General features: G+C 52.1%; 1 protein-coding gene across 2 annotated transcripts in view; it reads left to right on the forward strand.

Annotated features, from left to right (window-relative positions):
* ITPK1 (inositol-tetrakisphosphate 1-kinase) overlaps positions 1–25,611 on the forward strand; it is a 179,563-nt gene that overhangs the window by 31,309 nt on the left and 122,643 nt on the right. For both annotated transcript variants that reach the window (XM_049612268.1, XM_049612269.1), the window contains exon 2: positions 11,025–11,049. In XM_049612268.1, coding sequence (XP_049468225.1) covers positions 11,025–11,049 — 25 coding nt within the window. The remainder of the gene's footprint in view (positions 1–11,024; positions 11,050–25,611) is intronic.

The raw sequence follows: 25,611 nt of genomic DNA on the forward strand, positions 1-25,611 counted from the left end.
TGTGGGGGGGGGGCTAGGGGGGGCGCCGTGCCTTGTGGGGGGGGGGGGGGGCAGGGGGGGCGCCCCCCCCCCCCCCCCCCCCCCCCGCCCCAACCGCAAGGGCTCAAAGAACCCTTCTCATGCTCTTGGAATCCAGCCGTCTGGCCGGAAGGGAGATTTCAAATGCAAGGGAGTGTTAGCAGCAGGGTCTGGGCGGATGGAGATGTGTCATGTAATGTATGCTGGAACGCAGCCTTTGAGAGTGTCACCATCCCAGATGTAGGCCCAGGACACACACTTGTGCAGTTATTTTAAGGGTGTGTGGTGCCTTGAGGATAGGTGCTACAAAAATCAGACATTCCTGGGCAGGCGTCTCTCTCCCCCGGTGGCTCCAAAGCAGGGAAATGTCAGCGCTGGGACTCCTGTTTCTCTTCCTGCTCTAGCTTAAAATGACTTTGCACTCTTGGGAATGAGAATCTGCTGGGGAGAGAACAGGTTGAGTCATTAGCCCCCAGGCAGGCCAACTGACAACTGGGTGGAAGGTGGTAGGTAGGGTTGGTTTTGCTGGAACCAACCCTTCCTGCAGCCCCTGTGGGTCTCCGCTTCTAGAAACACCCTCCCCACCCCCCCCCCCCCCACCCCCCACCTCCTGCAATTTAGGGCTCCTCCCTAATTAGAAGAAAGAAAAATTATGGCACCTGTAAAGGGGTAGTAAAAGACTCAAAAAGAATTTGTTAGAGAATTTTTATATTAAAAAGTGGGGGGATGCCTGGGGGGGCTCAGTCGGTTGAGTGTCCGACTTCAGCTCAGGTCACGATCTTGCGGTTCCTGAGTTTGAGCCCCGCATTGGGCTCTGTGCTGAAAGCTCAGAGCCTGGAGCCTGCTTCGGATTCTATGCCTCTTTCTCTCTGCCCCTCCCCCACTCACACTCTGTCTCTCTCTCTTGCTGTAAAAAAATAAACATAAAAAAATTAAATACTAAAAGGTGGGAGCGTGGCTGGCTCAGTCAGAAGAGTATGTGACTCAGGGCGCCTGGGTGGCTTGGTCAGTTAAGCGTCCGACTTCGGCTCGGGTCATGATCTCACGGTCCGTGAGTTCGAGCCCCGCATCGGGCTCTGGGCTGACAGCTCAGAGCCTGGAGCCTGTTTCAGATTCTGTGTCTCCCCCTCTCTCTGCCCCTTCCCTGTTCATGCTCTGTCTCTGTCTCAAAAATAAATAAACGTTAAAAAAAAAATTTAGAAGAGTATGTGACTCTTGATCTTGGGGTCGTGAGTTTGAGCGCCACTTTGGGTGTAAAGATGACATAAATAAATGAACTTAAAAAAAAAAGCCAGAATGTGTTGAGTGCCATTAAGGGGTCTCAACATTTGTTTTCAGATGAAAAGTTGGAGTGATCTGAAATGGTGACACTTTAAAAAAAATTTTTTTTTTAAATTTATTTTGAGAGAGAGAGAAAGCACGAGCACGGGAGAGGCAGAGAGAGAGAGAGAGAGAGAGAGAGAGAGAGAGAGAGAATCCCAAGCTAGCTCCACACTGTTAGCACAGAGCCCGACGTGGGGCTCCATCCCATGAACTGTGAGATCATGCCCTGAGCCGAAATCAAGAGTCCGATGCTTGACCGACTGAGCCGTCCAGCTGCCCCTGAAATGATGACACTTTGGATGCACTTCCTTGGGGGATATCTAGCCCCCCACCCCCTGCCTCAATTTCCCTATCCTGAAAGTTAGGGGTGGGATTTGTGCTCTCATGTGCCAGTTAGTCCTGGCGGTTCTGCTTTCCTCCAGGAGGAGCTGGGGAGGTGAGTCACTAGCCCTGCCTCTCGCCCACCTCCTGGGTTCCTGAGGGAAAGCTGCTTCCAGGGACCCCTTGGGTTTGTCCTAGGTCTGAAAGAACACGCTGACTCACGCTACGGTGTCTGCACTGAGGAACCTGTGGCCTGCCTGTCTCCTCCAGGTGGGGCACCTAGTATGGGGGCAGGTCTTCAGTTAGGGGTGGTGGCTGTCCAGTCAGGGGAATGGCTCTCCCTTCCCCTCCCCCCCAAGGAGAAAAAAAAAAAAGACATATGGCAGCTTCCAGTTTATCTGGTTCTTTGCTGGGGCTGTCCAAACAATTCAAATGTTTGTACTGGCTTTGAAATCCTGTTCGTATGTTGCCTTTATATTGGGCCATTTCAGTTTCTGGCATTGTAATAAGAGGGAAATCCAAGTTACAAGACCATCAGCAAGTGAACCAGACTGCCGCAGAAGCAGATGGGCAGGGATGGCTCAGGGTCAGAGCCTTGGCACCGGGAGGCTGGGACATCCATTCAGGAAGAGCTTGCAGGGCTCCTGCCAGGTTGAGGGTCCACGGTGGGCAGGGTGCCGAAATAAATAACACAGTCCCTGCCCTTGGGGGTGGAGGCTCCTGGTCCGAAACGGAGCACAGAGCAGTTCTAAGTATCAGATGGCTGTATGGCTAAAGAGCCGTCATTTCTGCCCCGGGGAAGGTGCAGGGGAACAGCCTTCAGCAGGAGTGATGTTTGAGCTGTTTTTGATGGCTGAGCAAGAGTTTGCCAGGGGAGGAAGGGCATGGCAGGCAGAGAGAACAGTTTGTGCAAAGGCACAGAGTTTTGTCAGGCTCAGGCGGGTTTAGCAAATGGGGTCCCTCCTGGGAGGGTTTCATGAGAAGGACTCGTGCTGCTTTCCCCCCAGTGCCTTTATGCTGCACCTCCAAATGCTGCGTGTCAGGTGTTGTGCTCAGAATTTGGCGTGTAGACAGAGGCCACAAGCCCTGTTTCTTCAAGGGGCGTTTATTGGTCAGGATAGGCTGCGAAAACAACCCCAAGAAGTTTGCGACAATAGATTTATTTATAGCTCGTTCATAGTCCGGTGGCTCCTTGCTGGTCTCCACACCCCGGCATTTCTCAGCCTTGGCACCGTGGACAGTTTAGGCTGGAGGGTCTTTGTTCTAGGGGGCTGTGCATTGTAGGGCCTCTACCCTCTGGATGGCAGTAGGCCTTCCCCTCATGTGACCATCAGAAATGTCTCCAGGTGTTGCTAAGCGTCTCCTGGAAGTAAAATTGCCCCAGTGGAGAACAGCCGCTAGCTGAAGGTCCTCTTAACAGTTTCCTTCTGGTTCCCAGCCTGGCTTTGTTGCCACTTGGTCAGGTTTTCTTTTCAGGAGTGGGTCTGGGCCAGCTTTGGGGGCCATCTGCGTCCTCGTGCTCCCACGAGGATGTCCTGGAGGACTGGCTGGGGAGTTGGACCCTGGCAGTTGAAAGTGTCTGCTTGGAAATGACATGGGTCACTTCTGTGCGCATTTCATTGGCCAAAGCGAGCCGCGTGGCCATGCCTAATTTGGTGGGGGGCGTGGGGCCAAGGGAGCGCCCAGCAGAACCGCCAGCAGTGGTGGCCACCATTAACGTCCACTGCAGTGCCCTTAGCCTAGTAGGAGTCAGCGACATGGAGCCAGGCAGCCTCTAAGGTCTGCGCTCAGTGCTGGGGTTCCGGGGACTCTGAGGAGTTTGGGAGCCAAGGAAGGAAGGTTCCTAAGGAACTGACCTCGAGTGGGGTTAGCTGGGTGACCTTGGGGCTGCACTTGAGGCAGTGGGAGGCATGTCCCTCTGCGCACACTGGTGAGGGAAGAGGCCCCGCTGCCTATTCAGGGAACCCCAAGTCCTCCGGAGGCACTCCGGGGCCTACCCTCTGGGGGGAGGAAGGAGGCAGGAAGCGGGGAGGTTGCCTGCCTGCCTCGTGGGTGTTAAAGGGCGTTATTATTCGGGGCTCCTAAAATCTGGCAGTTACCAAACTGCGCTACAAATGGCTTGGATGAGCGTGTGCCTGGCTTTCCACTTGAATAATTACACACTTCCCGTCTCTAAGTGGTTTTCAGCTCTGGGTGCAGGTGCAGCGTCTTTCTCCTCCCCTGTCGGTGGGAGGGAGCCTGCGTTTCCGGGTTGATTCCCTCTGCTATGAAATTGCTCCAAGGAGGCCTGGCCTCCCTCCGCAGCTGGGTTATCCTGTAGGGCCCCTTTCAATAGCAGCTTGCCCCCTGTGGCCGGTCCTCAGCTGTGTCTGGGTAGGAGGCAAGTGACTGTGCCCTGGCAGATTGCAAGAAACCGGTTCTTTTTTTTTTTTTTTTTTAATGTTTATTTTTGAGAGAGAGACAGAGAGAGAACAAACGGGGAGGGACAGAGAGAGAGGGACAGAAGATCCGAAGCAGGCTCCATGCTGACAGCAGAGAACCATGAGATCATGACCTGAGCTGAAGTTGGACCCTCAACAGACTGAGCCACCCAGGTGCCCCGAAAGCAGTTCTTGATGAGCCCAAGCGTCCCCTTTTTTGACAGACTGAATTATTTGATTGCCACTCTGCTCTCTCTGAGTGCCTGCAGTTCTCGCTGTCACCACCAGGCTTTTCTCTCCTTATTAGTCAGAGGGCACCTCTGTGTCTCAGCATCACCCTCTCTCTCTCCCTTGCTGATTCACCATCTCATGTGCTTTACACACATGTCTGCAGTCGTCAGGTCTTACACCTGCCCTAGAAGGTTCTGTTGGGCCAGAAGGATCACACCCATTTACCAGATAGGAAAGCTGAGACCCAGGTCCGTGTCTGCTGCTGGTTTCTACAGGGCCCTGCTCTGCAGTGAGGCAGGCCTCCCGCTTGACGGGAGTCGTCGTCCCAAGATATCCTGTGTTACCCTTCTTAGTGCCATATGCAGTGGCCAAGGCCCAGGCCTTATGTGGCCTCCTTGTGGTGGCCTCCTTGTGGTATGGGTTTGTGGACACTTCTCCGTCTAGGTGTTCTGCCTCCCTGGCTTCTGGGACCTTCTATTTCTCCTGCTTTTGACCCTCTTCATTGGGCCCCTTCGTTGTCTCCTTTCCTCCCACGCTGGGTCATCCGGGTAGTTTTGTCACCTTCAGGAAGTGGTAGCTGTTGTCACTTACTGAGCACCTGCTGTAGTAAGCAAGACAGTGACCAGTGACAGAGACTCAGGGTAAACTGGCTTAAGCAGATAATCTGCAAGTGCAAGTCTGGAGAGGACAGGCTCCAGGCCGGCTGGATCGGGTCTGGAGCTCCAGCAAGAGGGTAACGGCTTTTCCTTCTGGTGCGGGCTCCTCCTTGTGAGTCTGGCCACAGAGAGGTGATGGCGTGCCAATGCTCCTGGCCGTGTTCTTTGTGCTGTGGACAGTCCCCCAGGACCTGTCCTGGCAGGGACCAGGACTGGCCTGGCTCAGGTCCTGTTCCTGTCCTTCATCTTACCGAGGTGCCAGGCCACGTGCCACCCCTGGAGAGGGTGCGGCCCTCCCCTGCGTGGTTTGCTTGCTTATCAGAATCACGTGAGATCAAGGAGGGATAGTTCTGGAAGGCTGGAGGGTAGTACAGAGCAAAGTAACAGAAGCCCACATTCCTAGTGTGGGCCCCAATAGCCCTGTGAGGTGAGTTGCAGGATTCTTCTCACCTGACAAATGGGGAAACGGAGGCACAGGTACAGTTAGGTCTGGTTCCATGGTCTCCTCTTAGGGACGCACCCCGCCTCTTACCTTTCACCTGCCTCCCTGATTGCGTTTTCTGAGCCCTGAGCTGTCACTCAGCTCAGTTCTGGGTTTCTGATCACCTGCTGGCACGACCATGGTCGGGAAGATGGAAGAGTTGACCGTCGTCATGCAGCGTGCTCTCCGTCCTCTGCTGGCGCTGGCACGTGACTTTGGCCTGCTGTGCCCAGACTATGAGTGTCACAGCTATTGTAGTTCTTGCATGTCCTTTAGTCCTGTCCCCGAGACCTGGAAGGGCTGCACCTGAAGGAACACCTCCCGGCCTCCCCTCCCCCAGTCTGGTCCTGCTACTCCTCAAGCACAAGCTGCTGCTGCTTCTCACACCTGGCTGCCCCCTGAGCAACAGCTGGGGCTCGAACAAGCCCCGAATCCCTCCCTGGCCTTAGACCTTAGACCTCCGGAATCAGAGTCTGCAGGACTAGACCTTGAATGGGTATTTTTGACAAACCCCAGTGGTGATTCTTAGTCATCCACCCTGGTATTTGGGACCCACTGGCCCACAGGGTAAAGGCCAGGCTGCGCTGTGATATTCTGGGCCTCTGGGCCTTGCTCGCATCTTCTGTCCACTTCTCATTGCCCCTGCCCACTCCTCGTAGTGGATCTTATGCTCCCACACTCCCTTTTGGGAAGGGGGGCACTCCTCATGTTATTCCTCTTTAATCTCTCCTCCCTAGTGTTGGTCTGTAGTTTCCCTTCAGTTGTCTTCCAAATGGCCAATGCCGCCTCCTCCCGGAAGTTTTCCCTGATTGCTCTCCCTCCTGTCCTGAAAGGCTAGTTTGTTTTGTAAGTGAGCATTTAAAATTCCTCAAGGCTGTGCTCTCCTTAGGCTTCTGGTGAGGAAGGGTCTTTTTACGATATAGATCCTCCCTTCACAGCTATCCAGTTTTTGGAAAAACATTTGGAAAAAGTTTATGAGTTGTGGGGGTAGATCTCTGTCCAAAACTTATCAATGTAATAGGTACTGAGAAAGTGACAGTTTTAGAGCCTGTAGAAGTTTTCTCCAGGTGCAGGCTTTTTAATAAACTCCTTTGATTATTTAACTTTAACTTTTAGTGTTACTTTTTCTATCATTTTGGGAGTAATATCTATCCTTATTGTAGGAAACTAGAAAATACACGGAAATGTATGGGGCGCCTGGGTGGCTCAGTCGGTTGGGCGTCCGACTTCAGCTCAGGTCACGATCTCGCGTCCATGGGTTCAGCCCCGCGTCGGGCTCTGGGCTGATGGCTCAGAGCCTGGAGCCTGCTTCCGATTCTGTGTCTCCCTCTCTCTCTGACCCTCCCCCGTTCATGCTCTGTCTCTCTCTGTCTCAAAAATAAATAAACATTACAAAAAAAATTAAAAAAAAAAAAAAAGAAAATACACGGAAATGTAAAGGAAAAAAAGCCACCCGTCACTTTTCTGCTGTGTCCACAGTTTACAGGCTTTGTGCTCCCTCCTGGTCTGTTTTTCAGATACTCGAATATTGAAATGCCCTTAGAATCCAGACTGAATGCTCCTTCTAGGGCAGTCTGGTGATTCCAGAATGGGCATTGTTTCAGCTCCTCTTTGAGCACAACTTGGAAGCTTTTCTAGATGAATCCTGAACTCCTGCTTCACTTTTACTGATTGATTGATTGACTCATGCTTTATCAGGCATTTACCTTATGCCAAGTACTGAGAATGCTGGCAGCTGGAGCTTTACCTTTATTCATTCATTCATTCATTTATTCATTTATCTATCTACCTACCTATTTATTTAAAATATTTATTTTGAGGGAGAGAGAAAATGAGTGAGTGGGGGAGGCCAGAGAGAGAGGAAGAGAGAATCCTAAGCCCGACGTGAGGCTTGAACTCATGAACCATGAGATCGTGATCTGAGCCCAAGTCAAGAGTCAGATGCTTAACCGACTGAGCCACCCAGGCGCCACTGGAGTTTTACCTATTATTTACAAGACAATTCAAAAAACACACTCCTCTAGTTTTTGAGAATATGTTGTTGGATGCACGTGGCACAGAGCTCAAGCATGAGAGAGCACAGTGAAAAAGAAGTCTTCTCACCCCACCCCCCGGCTGCCCTTGCCCTTGACCAGAGGCCATCCCACTACTGTTTTCTTGTGGTACTTTCAGATTCATTCTGTATATATGCAAGCCCTCCTTCTTGTGCTGGATGCTGTTCTGAACGCAGGTAATTGCACACCGCACACGGGGTTTTGCACCTTGTATTTTCACATAGCAGTGTCTTAGCGAGAAAGCCTTGAGGGTGCATGGAGGACTTCTGCATTCTTTTTACTCACTGCCTAGTATTTCTCTGACCACGTGTGGTTTGTTAAAGGTCTCTTAGGGTGTGTAAGTTGCTACGGGTCTTCTGCTGTCACAGCGTGGCAATTAACAGCCACAGCCTGGAACACTGCACATTTGAGGACGTCTGTGGGGTGCGATGAGGGACTGGAGTTTTCAGGGGGAGCAGTTAATCACTTGACGACGAGTTCTCTGGTTTATCTTCCCCTCCGTCTTCCCCTTGGGCGTCCTGAACCAAATCCTGAACGTTTGGGATTTCAGGAGCCTGCTGTTTGGAAAATGAGGGTTGTTGGTCGTTTTTGGGTTGGGTTTACGTTCTCCTTTCCCAAGTGGGCCACAGTGGTGTGCGTAGGGTCCTGCCACCATGGGCCGTGTGGTTTTCTGCCGGCCTCCTCGCCTCCCCTCTTACACCGAGGCCCTGCAGCATGGAGACCAGGCTGGTCCATCTCAGTGTCTCCTGTGCCGGCTCTGCTGGGCCTGTCAGTTGCCACCCAGGTGTGGGCGAGCCTGGCTGCAGAGCCACTGCGCGCACTTCCTGAGATCACCCAGCCTCCGCTTGCTCATCCGAGTAATGGGTCATCACTGCCCCTCCCTGGTTGGGCTGCGGAAGCCGTCAGTGAGCAGAGAGCATCCGTCACACCATAGCTGCCCTCGCCTTGAGGGTGTCTCGTGTACTTGTGTGGCCTGATGTGGGCTGAAAGGGGAGCCGCACCCCCTCCTTTCTGCCAGAGTCACAACTTGTCCTGTTCTTGGAGCTCTGAGGCGCAGAGGAACTGGTCTGGCCCCTGACAGCTCAGCCACACTTAAGATTTTCAGCCTGCCTGTTCTCAGGATTACTGTTTTGTTTTATGTTATGGGTCTCTTGTGTTTTCAGAGTTAGCTCAAAGTTAGCATCCTGTTTGTCTTTTAGGACCGGGGGAGGGAGAGCTGACTGGGATGAGGTCAGATGTAGACGGATTGGAAGTGACCCGCAGTTGGCTTCATAAGGAGATGAGAGCCACACGCTGGGATAATCGGGATGCCGTGAGGATTAACGAAGAGGGAAAACCCAGGTCTGGGCTGCAGCCCAGCGGCAGCCCTTTTCTACCTGGTGCGGGTCACGTCCACTTGCGCCCTCTGTCTCCTTCAGTGCTGTCCATTTTTCCTGAGGTGTGGCTCCAAGTCCTTTGGGACTGGCTGAGGGGGGCTGCTCCCTTAGCTGTTTGAAATTTCTGTCCTGTGGCAGGGACAAAGTGCGGAGTCACACTGAACCTTACCTGGCTGGTCACAGTCCTGAGCCAAGTGCCCTAGGACCGGTTCCTATCACCCATGCTCACGTGGGGCGGGACAATCTGGGAATGAGGCCAATGCATTGAGGTGTCCACAGGGCTCAGAGATGATTTGGGTTGTGAGCTGGTGCAGATTTCTCAGGGCGCCGTCTGCCCCCCTGCTGTGGGTGCTGGTGGCCCAGGGCTGTGCTCTTGTGCCCAGTCTCCCCTCCATGAAGTCATGGCAGTACATCGGTATTGGCTGTCATTCCTTCTGGAACTCTAGAGAGGCTGAGTGATGGTGGAGACCCCAGGGAGCATCAACCACTGTAGTTTTCCCACTGGGTTCCTTGGGACCCGAGGTTGTGTTGAGGTTGTTGGGGGTTAAGGGGAGGGCCGGTTTGGCGTATCCTGCAGTGTGAGCCGGTCCGCCCTCTTGGACTGACCTCGTGGCTTCCTTCGGAGGTTCCACTTGGTGCCCGGCTCTCAGAAGGTAACGTGAGATTGGTAGCTGTCACCTCAGCTGTGTTGTGTGAGGGGATGGTGTCGGTGCCCACTCACTGGTGCCCAGAGACTTCCCGGGGGCTTTGTGCCCACCTCCTCCCCTAGACCGTGAGCCCCTCCAGGGCCCGAGCGATGGCTGTCGCATTTATTGTGCCCCTGAGTGCTGGGCCAGGCTGTGCATGGGAACCTGAGCGAGGTGTTTATGTACTTACGTTTAGGGAGTGTCTGTATGCCGGGCGGGCCCCATAAGTAGGCACAGGGTACACACAGCCATTGAATCTGCCATAGTCCCTGCTCTAATTTCTGACCTTTCCTGGTCACGGGTCCGTTGAGCGTCCGTGGGCGGCCTAGCCTTTCTTCTCAGGAAAACACTTGTGGGCATGGCCATTGGCAAGCCATCTGCGTTCCATGCATCCTGCGTCTTCCCTAGCATCCTGCCCCAGGCGACAGCCCATTGGGGCTCTGGAACGAAGGGTTGGGATATAGTGGTAGCCCCAAGTTCTCGGGAATATTCTGGCTCTGCGTGGGTCAGTGGGGCCAGGGTGTCGTGGGTCAGGGAAGGCTTCCTGGGAGAACTTCTGTCTGAGCCACATCCTGAAAGCTCGGCTGGAAAGTGTGGACCAAGACTTGGAGAAGGGGCATGGCCCTGTGCCCAAAGGCTTTCAGTGAGGAATGTAGGGCAGGGGAGGTAAAGGTGGGTGTGTGGCAGGGGGCCTTTGTGCACTGCTCAGAGCCCCTGATCCTGTCTATAATGGGGTGGGGTCATTAGGGCATGTGTGTAGGTGAATATTGGCCATGGGATTGTGGGTGAGAGATGGAAGAGGCAGGGCCCGGGCTTGCAGGAATATTGGCGAGGCCCATGATGGTTGAGTCAGGGTGGAAGGATGCATAGGGGGTCAGTGGGGGCTAAAGATGGCCAGGATTGCACTGAACTGAGCAGGGCTGAAGGGTTTGGGGAACTCCTGCAGTGTGGGAGAGCAGATGGGCTGAGGCAGACCTGGGAGGCCAGGCCGAGGTAGTAGACCTGATATGGGAAGAAATGGGGAGCCATGGGAGGTGGTTGAGTCCAGGAGGGAAGGTCAGGCCATTGGGGGTAAATAAGGTGGAGGGAAGGGTACAGGGGTGATCCAGGCTGGAGCTGTGCCCATGAAGGGCTGGCCCTGAGATTGGAGAGCGGGATGCCTATGAGGAAAACCAGCAAACTTGGGGTCCTTGTAGAACTACAGCCAGGTCCCTCTCAGGAAACAACTCACTCTCTCTCTCTCTCTCTCTCTCTCTCTCTCTCTGCCTGCCTGAAGGTGGCTTTGAGGACTGGCTAGGAGTTTGCAGACTTTCCCTTTGCAAATGAGGCTGTTCTGGGGATCGTGTTTGAGAGGTGCAGCTGCAGGCTGTCCTGCCATCAGCTGGCTGTAGTGAATGTTCTGGAAGGATGCTTCCTGGCTGCCTGAGTAACCTTTGTTTTCTTTGTTTCTCTCCACAGGAAGCGGGGGATAGAAGTCGTGCAGGTGAGTACAGACCATACCTTCACTGTTGTTCGCGTGGGCGGGCCTTTTAGGGCCCCCTTTACCCTTCTCCCTCAAGAATCTGGGTGCTTTTTTTTAAAAAAATTTTTTTTTTTACATTTATTTATTTTTGATAGACAGATACAGAGCACAAGTGGGGGAGGTGCAGAGAGAGAAGGAGACACAGAATCTGAAATGGGCTCCAGGCTCTGAGCTGTCAGCACAGAGCCCGACGCAGGGCTCGAACTCACAAACCGTGAAATCATGACCTGAGCCGAAGTCGGATGCTTAACCGACTGAGCTGCCCGGGCGCCCCAAGAGTCTGGGTGCTTAGCTTCTTCACTTGCATGTCATTTTTAACTTCTCCCCCTGTGGAATCTCTGTGGTTTCTGCCCTGGCAGAACGTGGGTCATGCTTGGTGGTCTCTGGGTCTTGTGGAGTTGCAGTGGGGTCATCGGTGGAAGGAGCTGGCTTGGGGGAGAAGTGGGGCTCTGGGTGGGAGTGGGGGTACAGGGTGCGGGAGCTTAGCCACCCCGCCAGACATCCGTGGTCCTGATGCCCCCACGGTTGGTCCATGCCTGCCCTCCGTCTTTGCTGAGGGAGCACGAGTCCCCCTGGGCCCCTGCCTTGGCTGTTCAGCCCTCTGAGGGTGAGTCTTCTCCTATCTTGGACCATTCTTGTGAGTGGTATCATCTCCAAGAGTACTCTTTCCCCTCTCCTTTCCCCCTCCCCCTCCCCAGGTCAGGTGCATCCCCATCCTGCTATCAGTTGGTGACACCCAATCTTCTCTGTGGGCCACTGGCTCCTGGAAGGTGGACCGAGTCAGTATGGGGGGCTCCTGACCCTTGGGCTGCCTCACTCTGGGGCAGACTTAAGTCAGGTGCTCATTGGCTGGAGAAGGAGGGATGGATGGAGAGAGAATCCCTCCCAGGGCCTGGGGCGGGCTCTGTGGCCCCAAAATGGATGTACCTGCTCTGACAGTGGCCATTGGGGGTGGTTGGTGGGGTGGGGCTGGGTGGCTGTGTCTGGAAGCCTTGGTCTCCCTCTGGTCTCCCTCCTTGTAGCAGGTTGAACTTGTCACCTGGAGGCTGAGGTTGGTTTTGGGGGAGGAGGCAGTTTCTGGAAGCCCCTCATCAACTGTAGAGTTTTCAACCAGGCTCATTTTGGCTCTGCAAAGTTGTGTGATCTGCACTGAGTTTTTCTGTGGACCTTAATTTCTTACACATTAAAAGAGGGAAGTCGGAATTCAGGAATGGCTGAGAAGTATGCTTTCGGGGCCGCTTCTGATTGATTGGTAGTGGCTGCCTGGAGGAATCTAAATCTGTGAGTGGCTGAGGGCAGGGGTTGATTGATAATGCCTGTCAGGGGTCCAACAGTGGGCAGAGGAAGTGCAGTTGTACCTTGGTCATTCTGGGGCCAGGTGTCTCAGATCGGTCCTGCTCTAGGATGCTTTGGCTTATTTTGGTCTCTTAGTCCTTACCTACGGTTACCTTGGATGTCACCAGATCCTTTGCAGATGCTGCTGTACCCACCATCAAGTCCTGGCCTTAAAGTTGGAGCTGTAGCTGGAGGTTGCTAAGAGAAGGTCCAGGTGCTTCCCTGAGGTTAACTATAGCGCTTGTCCAGGTTCACGAAGAAATTTCTGCGGGGGAACGATATTTAGAGGAAGTGAATTCACGTGCTCACCAATAAACACGTTACTTAAAAGGGGGAAAAATGTGCCCTTCCCCCAATACCTGATTCCTGTCCTGGAAAATCTTAGACTAACACAGTAGGGTGCCACTACCCCTACCAAAAGAGGGAGGGGGGGAGGGGAGAAGAGGGGAGAGGGACTTGGAATTTCAGGATGTGAGGAATAACCTGGGGGTTCAGTGTGTTTGCTTTTACATGGCTTCCTGGGAAGGTTTAGATGAAAACCTCTAGTTATTTATTTATTCAATTTTTTTTAAAGTTTTTTTTTTTTTTTTTTTTTTTTAGAGAGAGAGAGAGTGCATGTGTGAGTGTGAGTGGGGGAGGGGCAGAGAGAGGGTGAGAGAGAGAGAGAGAGACAGACAGAGAGAGAGAGAGCATCCTAAGCAGGCTCCATGCTGTCAGCACAGAGCCCAACGCGGGGCTGGGACCTCACAAACTGTGAGATCATGACCTGAGCCAAAATCAAGAGTCGGATGCTTAACTGAGCCACCAGGGCGCCCGGGACTAAAACCTTGGAGCCATTGTTACGGAGTGTACCGGGCAGAAGAGTTACGAAATGCTTCCTTGATGTGTCTGCTGTTCCTTTTGGTGATGACTTCGGGGAGGAAGTGGTGACCGGGCACCAGAGAGAAGCCAAACTGGACGCTTTCCACGCCAGTATCTAAAAATAAAACCCACCGCGACGCCTCCCTGTTCACCTCCTCCTGGCAGCCCCGAGTGTTTGGAGAACTTGAAATTTCAAGATGTAGAGAAAGACTCTTTGCAAAATCTGGAAGCCAAGGCACTTGGCTGGGTTTTCAAAATTAGCCAGGCCTCTGTGCGCCAGATCCCCGGGCTGGTGGGCCGCTGGGTGCTGGAGATGGTGGGTGCTCGCCAGATACGAGGTGTCAGTGACTGAGGGGGCGGAGAGGAAGCGTGCCGTCAGCCAACACCCAGTATCTCTTGTGTCTGGCCCCCCAGTGGCAATGTCCCTTTTTGTGCAGCCGTCCAGTGACACGAGTAGTGCTTTCATGCCCATTTTAGAGACGAGCCTCCATTGAGGCTCAGGATGTTGTGACTTCCCCTGGGGGAACTCAGCTGGTAAGTGGTAGAGTTGGGTTTTGACTGTGGGTCAGTTTGTCTCCAGAGCCCGTGGTTTTTCTGCTCCATTTATTGACTGTTTCCAGGCCTGTTGTCACCTGGGCTTTGGCTTCTATTTAAAAAAAGGATATTGGGGTCCAGGGTCAGGAACCGAGACTGTAGAGTGCTGGTAAGATCCCAAGGTACCCTCCCGTCAGGGAAGTTATTTCTCTGCCTGGGATTTAAAGGCAGTAGTAACAACGTGAGTGTTGACATTTATCGGGGACTGTGGTGTACCAGGCACTGATACCGTTTACTTGATAGAAACATCTGTGGGTAACCTCTCCAAGGTAGGATGGGAGCACATTCAAGAAAGCAAAATTTGGGGCGCCTGGGTGGCTCAGTCTGTTAAGCGTCTGACTTCGGCTCAGGTCTTGATCTCGCGGTTCATGAGTTCGAGCCTCACATTGGGCTCTCTGCTGTCAGCACAGAGCCTGGAGCCTGCTTCAGATTCTGTGTCTCCCTCTCTTCTCTGCCCTTCCCCCGGTTGCACACTCTCTTTCCCTGTCTCAAAAATAAATAATATTAAAATTAACAAAAACAAAAGAAAGCAAAATTTGCAGGTCCTCAACTTCCTCATGTGCTCATTTCCTCACCACATCTGCTTGGGAAGGAGCCTGTAAACCCTCCTTCCTGGCACCCTTTCCACATTGGCCTCCTCCCACTTCTGCGGAGGCAGTGCATGCAGCAGTGAGGGTTAGGATCACCTGGGCCCAGGTTTCTGGCTGTGTGACCTTGCACTAGATGCCTGATCACTCGGAGCCTCAGTCTCCCTGTCTGTAAAATGGGGACAATACTTGTGCCTGTCCCCCGGGATCACCTGAGACCTAATTGAGTTAATTTGGGTAAGGCAGCTGGCACCATGCTTCGCACACAGCAAGCTTATTATTTACATTGTCAAGGCAGATACGACCCTGGGGCATAAAACCCACCTAGGCCTTGTCACCCATGGTCCCCCTGGGGCAGGTAAGGTTTCTCCAGTTCTTCCCTTGCAACAAAATTGAAAGAGGATCTGAACGAGTTGTCAGCTGATAGAGCATTAGAAATGATTTTTGATAACAAATGACTATAATTCTTAGCATATAATTTTAAAGGAATTCAGAGAATTTGCTATGTAAATCTCTTCCCATCCCATCCTTTTGCTTGAAGAAGGGGTGTTAGCGCTTGCATCTATAAACATTGAAAAATACAACTGACAGTGAGCTCTGCCTTCATCTGTGGGTACTTGAAATACTTTTGAAAAATTCCCACTCGTCTCTTCTGAGATGTGTTCCTAATAAGCTGTGATGTTTTTCCTTGTACAGTCAGTGATGTTTCGGTCATGTGCATCCGTTACGTACTGATAGTAATTGTAATAATAATTCAAGCCAGAAGAAAATTTCTGACACTTAGAGCTTAATGGTCACACAAAATTAAAAAATTGAAACCTTTATATACATACAGTTCTTTTTTGCCTAGTAGTGTAATAGACTACTCAGTAAAAGGCCTTTTACCATAGAATTCACTGAAGGATGCGGGTTGGGTATTGGGCTTGGAGGAGGCAAAGGGAACTTTTCTAAATCTCCCAGTGTTTTAAGAGGCACTGGATTCTGTGATTTTAGGATGGATGGTGGTGGACCTCAAATCGCTATGGTATTTAGATTCCACTGGATCCATTTAAAAGAGAAACAGGAACAGTTTTATTTTGAAATGTTAATATTTACAATATGTTGGAAATTACATCCTTTCCAAGTATTTAAACTTACGATGAGAAATTTTAGATGTCAACTGGAAAATGCACAAAAAGATATGTAATTGTAAACATTTATTCTGGGGGCTTTGGTTGGAAGGCCACTGCTTTAGGACGCTACCCCATTGACTTCTCAGAACCAGGCTCAGAGGCAGGTGCCATCTCCGAGGGGGCAGTGGCTTGGCTCCTAGGCCATCCAGACGCTGGGGCCTGTGCGGCCACTGAGACCCAGAAAAGCCTTGGCAACGGGCCTGTCTGCGGGCCGACTGGTGTCCCCTAACCTGGGCCTGTTAGGCCAGGTGGTGCTGTAATTAGGAAAACCTGCTGTTCTCTGCTCATGTAGCAGGAGAAGCCCCCAGTCCGGGAGGAGTGCTGCCTTGTGTTTAATGTCGGGGCTCAGGCAAGAAGACAAGGGGAGAGTGAGGCACACTGTGAGATGGGGTGCCCTCTGCTCCCAGCTCCGGAGGGGCTGCCTGTCATGACAGTGATGGTCGCAGGCACCTGTTTGCCTCGGTTTCTTCCTCGGTATTATTGTAATGAGGATGCCGGACACGCCCTGACTCCTCCATTTCAGGCCTTGCTTAGCCACTGAGGCCCCTCACGGCCAGCAGGTGTGGGTTGGGAAGACTGGGCTCTCCCCGTAGCGGCATTCAGCGCATCTTTCTTGGGTGCCTGCGGTGCGCCAGGCCGCGGGTGTGGGGGACTCACCGTGCCAAAGCCTGGTTCCTTCCTTCTGAAGTCTGCAGTCTGCGGTCGGCATCCAGAGCCAGAGTTGGTGGGGGTCACTTGCACAGGCGTGCAAGAGATGAAGTCAGGAAGGCGTCCCAGAGAAAGGCAGGGTAAGCCTTGCTCATGGCTATAGGCCTCGTCCACCTGACAGAGCCTAGCTGAGAGCCACGTTCAAACCCATGGTCCCGACAGGTGCTTCACCTATGTCCCAGGCTGTTCTGCTCCTGCTCCTGCAACACACAGGTTGCAGAAATGACCAAATGCAAGCTGTGGCACAGCCATCAGTGTCCCTCCACCCACTGAGCCTTCATTTGGAGAAAACATTTCTTGACCTCCTGGGTCATCTGTGGCCTCGGGGGCCTAGGGTGTGAGCCTAGGGCTCTGCCGAAGGCCAAGCAGGAAGTTTGCATCAGCCTTGAAGGATGGCGTTACCTTGGGAGCATTTTCCACTCTGACCTGATCTGTGGGGAAGGCTTGGGAGGGAAGCCTGGGAGGTTCTTTGTCCCTGGACCCCATTGCCCCTTTCTAGGGCAGCCCTGAACTTAAGGGAAGGAGATCTGGAAAGAACAACTCATCTGTTGTCCTGCCACCTCCAGCCTCAGCATCCTCGGGAAGGTGTGTTTTGCATCCCTGCCTCGCACATTATGGGGGCTTTCACCAGTTTGCAAAGCCCAAGGGGAGAAGGAGAGGGTTGTTTGCAGGAGAGGGGGCCGGAGTTGTATTTTAAAATGCAAACGAACAAGCTGTAAGTGTGGGAAGTACAGCCACCCGTCATAGATTCACTGTCTTCCTTCCAAATTCTTTGAGAATCCAGACATTACGAAACCCAGTCCCCGGAGCAGCCGCTGTTTCTCAAGTGGGCAAGGACGAAAGAAGTTCCCCCAGCTTGCCGGGCAGGCGGCAGGCCTTTGCTCCGGGTTTCTCCAGAATTGTTGCTTGCTTGAGATGTTGGAGTGCTTTGTATACATGTTTGCACTGTTCCTGTGCGAACCATTCGGGAAAGGAGGTTGGGTGGTGGTCCCTCAAGCAGAAAGGGAAAGACGGGCTGAGAGCTAGAGGGGGCGTGCCAGGCGGTCTAGGGCTCGTCTGTGCTGTGGTGGGGGCCTGTGAGGACACAGGGGTGGACAGTTAGGGGAGGGTGGGCAGAGGATGAGGAAAGCCTTGTAGGGAAGTTGATGCTTCTTGATACAGGATATACCCAGCTTAGGTTGGGGGGGGCGGGTAAGATATTTGAATGTCGTTACAGGCAGAGAGCACATGTGAACAAGGACCCAGAAGCTGGGCAAGGGGGTCTTTTGTCTGTGAGAGGCTTGGAAACACTGGGTCCTTGGCCCCGATGGAGTTGGCAAGTAGTCAGGCCGGAAAGGGCGGCGGGGCCAGACCTAGAAAGGGCTGGTGATCTGTTCACGGGCGTGGGTTCAGTGGGCATTAAAGGGCTTTTGTGTCGGAGAGGTGTGTGCTCCAGTGAGAAGGCATGACAGGAGATCCCACTGCAGGGCATATGGAGGACGGTTAGATAAAGACTGGGCTGGAAGGCAGAGAACTGGGTCTTCTGGAAGGAGCCCGGGACCATGGCCTGCAGTGGTGGTGGTCATGGTGATGGGGTCTGGCTGGGATTAATTCAGTAGTGGAAGGCAAGGGGAGACAGATGATGGGACGTGGGTGGATGTGGCGGGTGAGTGAGATTGAGGGTCACTTCCCAGACTTCTCACTTGTTTCTGGACATGCATGGGGGTGCAAGGAGAGGACCAGTGAGGGGGGAGGGCTGGTTCAGATAGGCGCGTTGAATCCAGTAACTGGCTTATTGAAAGCCAGAGGGAGAGAGTCTGTTGGCTGAGCAGGGTGCTTCTTTCCAAGGTTTACAGATGTTGAGTTCTCTGGCCAGCTGTAAGAAATATATTTGTTATTTGGGTAATATTTTCAGTGGTTCAGAAATTGCTTTAAAAGGTATGTACTTAGAGACGCCTGGGTGGCTCAGTCAGTTCAGCATCTGACTTCAGCTCAGGTCATGATCTTACGGTTTGTGAGTTGGAACCCTTGTGTTGGGCTCTGTGCTGGCAGCTCAGAGCCTGGAGCCTGCTTCGGATTCTGTGTCTCCCTCTCTTGCTCTGCCTCTCCCCTGCTCATGCTCTCTCTCTCTCTCTCTCTCTCTCTCTCAAAAATAAAAACATTAAAAAAAAAAAAAGGTACGTACTTAAAAGTGTCAGATGATTTAATCCTCGCCTGGGTTCACTCTGCCACCAACACCGTCTGCACGGTGCTTTTGCTGCCTGGCCTTGTGCCCTCACTAGATTTTATTTCCAGGTGGTTGGGGCCCACGAGGGGTGGACATTCTGCCTTTTGTCCGTCCCCTCTGCCGGGTGTTTGGGAGCCAAATACAGGGGCTCCGAGAATATAGGTTGTCTTGGTGTTTACTGGGGGCCTGACGTCCTCGTAGCTGGAAGAGCTCATGGCAGTTATCGAGCTGTCTCCTCATGGGCGGGGGCTTTTCTCAAGGCTACCAGAATGTGACTCTGACCCTGACCTCTGATAGCAGACAGCAGCACCTCTAGGGAGCATGGCCATGAGATTGGGAAGTCGACTCTATGAAGAACGTTTCCATGGTTGTTTGGGTCTGTTATTGGGATACAGATTACTCTTTTTTTTTTTCAATAAAAAATTTTTTTTTAATGTTTATTTATTTTAGAGAGAGAGGGAAAGAGAGAGAGCGAGCAAGCGAGCCAGTAGGGGAGGGGCAGAGGGAGAGGGAGACAAGAATCTGAAGCAGGCTCCAGGCTCCGAGCTGTCAGCACAGAGCCTGATGTGGGGCTTGAACTCACGAACCGCGAGATCGTAACCTGAGCTGAAGTTGGATGCTTAACCAACTGAGCCACCCAGGTGCCCCCAGGTATACAGATTGTCCTTGTCTGTGCTTGACCTTCCCGAGGAGCCCAGAGACCTGGGTTTGAGTTTCCATTAGTTTGTCTTCTGAGTATGTGATCCTACCTTAATCATCTTTAAAATGGGAGGACATTTACTACACAGGACCTAAGACACCTGATGGAAGCTTAAGGAGTACGGGTTTATTGTCCCCTCATCCTTTGTTACGAACCATGTGGCTTAAGGGTGGAGGGGCACAGCCGTAAGTGAGGCAGTGCTTAGAAAAATACGTTGTCTACTGATCTCTTTGCTTTGCCCTCCCCACCTTCCATCATCCAAGTAACACTTTTTGGTTTCTAGCTGTGTGAATTTAGCTTAACTCCTTTTTTATTTATACTTTATTTTTTTATTTTTGAGAGAGAGAGAGAGTGGGAGAGGGGCAGAGAGAGAGGGAGACACAGGATCCAAAGTGGTCTCTGTGCTGTCCACCCGATGCAGGGCTCGAACTCAGAAACTGGGAGATCATGACCCGAGTTGAAATCAGATGCTTAACCGACTGAGCCACCCAGGCACCTCTGAATTCCTTTTTAAAAGATACATGTTATTTCTTACCATTTGAAATGCAGGTATTTGTATTTCTTTTTTTCAAAACATTGAAAATTATTTTCATTCTCCGTCATTTACTTAGCATATATATGTAACAGAGTCAGACAAGTTTATGTGAAAACATCAGGGTATTTTTTACAATAATGGTGCATGGGGCGGGGGGAATGTTCTTTAAATCAGGGTCTGCTCTTATCAGATGTTTTTAGGAGCTGTTAAGAGACGCATCTTGGAGGACGACATGGGAAAATGCTCATGAGCTGCTACGTGCTGCCCATGTACGCTGAATGGTTTCAGTTCTGTCAGTTTTATTTTTATTCTTGAGCTTTTTAGGCTTGCTGTTGCAAATAGAAACTGTCTCTGGCGTCGGGGCAGTCCTGTGTGGCTTCGGAGGCCTGTGATTCTCAGTTCTGGGGTGTTCTTTCCCCAGCCTTTGACTCGGTGAGTCAACTTGAACTTATCCTTAAAACAGAAAGCGGCCCTGCCAGGGAAGCCGGGCACCGGTGCTCCACGGTGCCAGGGTGTGCCCTGTCAGGACCCAGGCTTCTCCATACCATTCCACACGGAGTCGGGGCCCTGGGTCCCTGGTCCCCTTCTGCGCAGTGACCATACAAGCGAAGAGATGAAAAGAGGCACGTGGGGGAAATAGGAAGGGAGGAAAAGGGCAACCGAAAGCCGCTGCCTGTTTTGAGGTTGCTTGGAGGTGGTGTTGTCCAGGGCGTCACTCCTCAAAATGTGGTCCTGTTGGAGTGGCCAGCCCAGAGCTGCTCAGTCCCGGTCCTCCGTGCAGTTGTAGGAGTGCCAGTGCAGCTGGGAGGGGGGGCCCTCTGGGGGCTGAGACTGGGCGAGGTGGGGCATTGACTGGAGGGCCCTGGGCGCACGGCCTGCGCTGTGAGAAGCAGGCATTGCCTTCGGCTCAGGCTCGCGGACCACCAAGCGGCTTGAGTCTTTCATTGGCCAAGAAGCTGGCATCACCCTCCCCACTGTCATGTTTTTATTTGTGCTGTTAGACGTGTGCTCAGGTGTCACCTTGCCCGTGACACCTTCCTGGCTCTCTCAGCGGATCCCCCCCACCCCCGGCTTCCCATGCCTAGCTGGAGCTACAAGTCGATGTCTTCTCCTGGGCCAGAACTTTCTTGTCTCTGGGGAGTGCAGGGCCTGGCCCTGGTGTGTGCTCCATTTACTGGGTGATGTGGGTGATTGAAACCCTTGATTATTCTTTCTTCATGAAGTACTATGTGTTCGTTTCTGAAATTTGGGGAGAGAAAGACAGGCTTAAAGATGAAAGCCCAGCCCAGAGATAATCTTTGAAACACTTATTTCGGTCTTTTTTCGTACCTTTACCTAAAATACGTTGTTAAGTATTGTGTGAATCCAGGTTGGGCTTTTCTTATCTGTAGGTTTTCTGACCTGCGTTTGGAGGATGGACACACGTTGATTTGCTTGTGCTGTTTACTCCCCTTGGAAATGATCCTTGCGAGGGCGGCACCAGTTTTCTGCCGTCCCGCTGTCTCAGCCTCAGGAACCTTTTCTCTGCTCTGGAACCCTAGGTTCTAGTGGTTTCTGGTTTGCTGTTCCGAACAGTGCTGCCGTTCTCTCTTTGGTTCTCTGTTTGGATCGCCCTCTAGAAGTGACGTTACTGAGTCTGAGGCACCAGGATCTTACAGTGTGTGGAGCCCTGTGGCCTGTAGACCGTTTGTGGCCCTGAGCTGCTGCCCACGGTGTGGACTCAATGGTGGTTTATCACAGTGTCCCCTTGCCTGGCTCTGTGCCAGCAGTGTGGGGGGGGGGGGGTTAGGGGACCCAGGGACGGACAGGCAGCCTTGGCAGTGGCTGATGCCTCCGAAAGGCTGTGTGTGGCTGCCACTCGGCCACCCTGCCTGAAGATTGCAGTGGCTGCTCCTGCACTGTGCTAGTCTCTGGCCTCTGGGAGGTGAGGGAGGACAGTGCTGGGGCAGGTCTTTGAGGCCCCTGGGCCTAGAGGGAGGGGCAGACCGTTAGAAGCCCAGGCTGTGGGAGAATTGATTGGGTCCTGAGGAACCCAGTCAGATGGGCAACTCCTTAGGGAGGGGTCACTATAACGGGTGGGGGAGGTGATCAAAGCAGATGTGCACACAGCCTCGTGTGGTCTGGGAACTTCCGTGAGCATTTACTATGTTAACTAATTTAATCCCCACGACAATCCAGAGAAGGACGGTTAGTACTCTTATAGTTGCTGTTTAATGGATAAACTTCTGTTATCCCCACTTTACAGATGAGGCAACTGAGTCCGAGAGAGCTCGCCCCAGTCCCTGAGCTAGCACGAGGCAGAGAAAACCCAGCACGCTGGCTCCCTGGTCCATCTGTGACCCTCCGCGCCCCACTGCTGGTTTTGCATGATTCTGAAAGCAGCGCTTCCTTGCGATTCCTTTGCCTGCGGTGTCTTGAACCCTCTCCTGGACCGGGCCCATCTGTCTGCTGGCCAGCTGCTCAAGTGCTCTTTCTCACACAAGCCCCATCTTGACCCAGCGAGGCCGCAGCACCAGGGGGACAGGGTGATGTCCCATCCCTTGGAGGGGTTCATGAAGCCCTTGACAGTTGGTTCCCACTCCAGGGAACCTAACCCGGGCCGCTTCCTCAAGTGCACCCCAAAGCACCCTGTGCAGAGGCCCAGCAGCCTGTGGCGAGGCCTGGTCCTCCGCATACCCACTCCTGGCAGCCCGCCATGCCTCTCCTTGTCCATCTGGCTGACACTTATTAATCTGTCTGAACGAGCTCCCGGCCGCCAGCTCCTTAAGCCTTCCTGGATACCCTAGGCCGAGAGAGCCCCTCCCTCTTGTGGGCCGCAACATACCCTGTGCGCCCCACCTCCCAGACACAGAAGCTTCCATTGCATGGTGTAATCGTGGACTGTGGGGGCTTTTCCCACTTCTCCGGAGCCTCTGTAGGGCCGTGGACCATGCCTTGTTTTTCTGGAGACTGTGCAGGCCTAGCATTCTGGCTCATAGATGCACCTTATCAAGAACTCTTTGGAAATCAATGGAAACTAATTAAATATTACAGAAATACATGAATTGGCAAAGTTCCCCATCATCTTATTCTCTAGAGGTAATCACTACGAACCTCTCCATTGGTTTTCTCTGGCTATAGTAACATACCTTTTTTTATTTTTTTGGTTCCTTAAAACCTACTTAAAACCCTTTTTTTTTAAAAATAATTTATTGTCAAATTGGCTTCCATACAACACCCAGTGCTCAGCCCAACAAGTGTTCTCCTCAATGCCCATCACCCACTTTCCCCTCCCACCCATCCCCCCATCCACCCTCAGTTTGTTCTCTGTATTTAAGAGTCTCTTATGTTTTGCCTTTAAAAACCTTTTTTTTTTCAACTTTTTTTTTTTTTTTTTTTTTTTTTAATTTTTATTTTTGGGACAGAGAGAGACAGAGCATGAACGGGGGAGGGTCAGAGAGAGAGGGAGACACCGAATCGGAAACAGGCTCCAGGCTCTGAGCCATCAGCCCAGAGCCCGACGCGGGGCTCGAACTCACGGAGTGCAAGATCGTGACCTGGCTGAAGTCGGACGCTTAACTGACTGCGCCACCCAGGCGCCCCTAAAAACCTTTTAATGAGTGTGTAATGTGATGGTTCTGACTGACAGTGCCTTTGAACCGACGAAATACGGTAATAGCATACTTGTATATCGTGGAAATTTCTTAATCTGTGCCTGCTAATGTGTAAAGGCAGGGCCCGGCTGAGAGATCTTGGCATGTCTTTTTCAGCAACAGGTTGATGTGTCATGTGGCACTGTTTTGAAAGGTCAGAAAGTATACATGAGTTGGAGAATCTTCCTCGTTCTTACAAAGTGCTAACTTAGGAGATAATTTGCCATTTTAGCTACTCAAAGAACGAGCTTTCATGAATTTGATAGTCTAGGAGATTCCTCCCTTTTAGCATTCTGTATGCTTGACGCTCTCTCGCTTTCCCCAAAGGAAAGGTTAGTAACACAGAAGAAGTAAATCGAGGTGAGGAACAGAGGAGATGTAATATTGGCTGTCGGGCCTGGTGCTGTGAGGACACACTAGAGTGGTGCTGAGCTTCCTGGTAGCCAGTGCGTGCAGAGAAATGAGATTAGAACTCTCAAGTCATCAGGAGAGAGAGAGAGTAAAATCTATGGAGAGGCTTGAACCATCCTTCCTAAACTGTTGAAGAACATAGAGTCACAAATAGGACATTGTTGTCTTGATGTGCATGAAAACAGAAAATTGTAAGACAAGCAGAAATATGTGGCCTGAGCACATTCTCCATGACTCTCCATGAGAGTCACGCCAAGGATATTGTGTTTTGGGGGGATCTCTGCCTGGCTGGCTTTCATCCTCCTAACACCCCTCCGCAGCTTCACTGTGGAGCCGTCAGGATTGATATTCGGCTGCCAGTAGCAGATTGGGAATAGCAGTGGCTTAAATAAAATCTTACATTTATTTCTCTCTATGCCAAAGAAGCCGGATGCAGGCTAATCTGGGGCTGGTGCAGGGGCTCCATAAAGTTTTAAAGAACCCCCTTTTCTCTGTTTGTGCCGCACTATCTTCTAGGCCCAAGCTCACCTCCTTGTAAAAGTGGCTGCTGAGGCTCCAGCCGTTGTGTATACATCCCAGGTCATGGGAAAGCAGTATGGGAATAGGGCACCCCTGCCACACACATGAATCTATTCTCATTAGGTGATCTCCTTAGAGATCCCGTGTTATACTGCTGCCCATGCTGGCCTTGGTCAGAGTCGAACGTTCTAATACCTGGAGGCCAGCAGGGTGGGAAGTGCCGTCTTTCTGCTGGGCATGCTGTCACCTCACAGGAGCTTGGGGTTTTGTTACTGAAGAAGAGGAGAATCGGGAATGGGTGTTGGGCTGCAGCTAGCCGTGCCCAGTGCCCTTGGGCCCAGTGACCCTCAGTTTCCTCATTTACAAAATGGCAATAATAATGGAGCCAGCCTCAGAGGTGGGACATGGATGTGATACGGCTGAGGAGCAGCCCAGAGCCTGGCACACGGCACGTTCTCAGAAGGAGCTGCTCCTTTTTATTCGCTGGTGCCACCATTGTTTATGTTATCCTTAGGGGCCCATGGAAATCAGTAGGAGTTTAAATGAGGTGTATTATTGAGTGATTGGATGGGTAGATGAGCCAAAATAAAAGGACCCTTGTTGTTTGATTTGTTGTCACAAGAAAAGAAGCTGGAAATGTTATCGTGTAAGTTATATCCATCTGGTTTGCTTAGGGAGGGGCCGACAGGGGTAATGTTCCTGCTGTGGGCCAGCGGGGTCCCAGCTCAGGGTGTTCCCTCCTGACTGTGGAAGCCCGAGGCCTTCTCCTCGATGCGGGGGCGAGTGCAGCCTGCTTTGTGGTGCCCCCCAGGATCAGAGAAGAGTCTGCCCTGGCTGGGGTGCGTTCGAGGGCATAGGCTGATATATTTACTTCCTCCCTCTGCATCTCCAGTTCCAGCCACGGTGGGGTAAAGGCATCATCATCTCTGAGAGTATGACTTCCCGACCCTGGACACATAAGACCCCCGCCCCCCATACTGGCTGGGGGCAGGTCCTGGGAGTCCTGTGCACAGCTGAGATTTCACTGCTTTTCCCCAAATTTTGCAAATCCAGAGCCATAACTTGGCTTTCCCCCTCTTTCTTTCTTTCCTTCTTTCTTTCTTTCTTTCTTTCTTTCTTTCTTTCTTTCTTTCCTTCTTTCTTTCTTTCTTTCTTTCTTTCTTTCTTTCCTTCTTTCCTTCTTTCTTTCCTTCCTTCCTTCCTTCCCCCTTCCTTCTTTCTCTTCTCCTCTCCTCTCCTCTCCTCTCCTCTCCTCTCCTCTCC

The sequence above is a fragment of the Panthera uncia genome, assembly GCF_023721935.1.
Source record: "Panthera uncia isolate 11264 chromosome B3 unlocalized genomic scaffold, Puncia_PCG_1.0 HiC_scaffold_1, whole genome shotgun sequence".
NCBI classification, from domain to species: domain Eukaryota; kingdom Metazoa; phylum Chordata; class Mammalia; order Carnivora; family Felidae; genus Panthera; species Panthera uncia.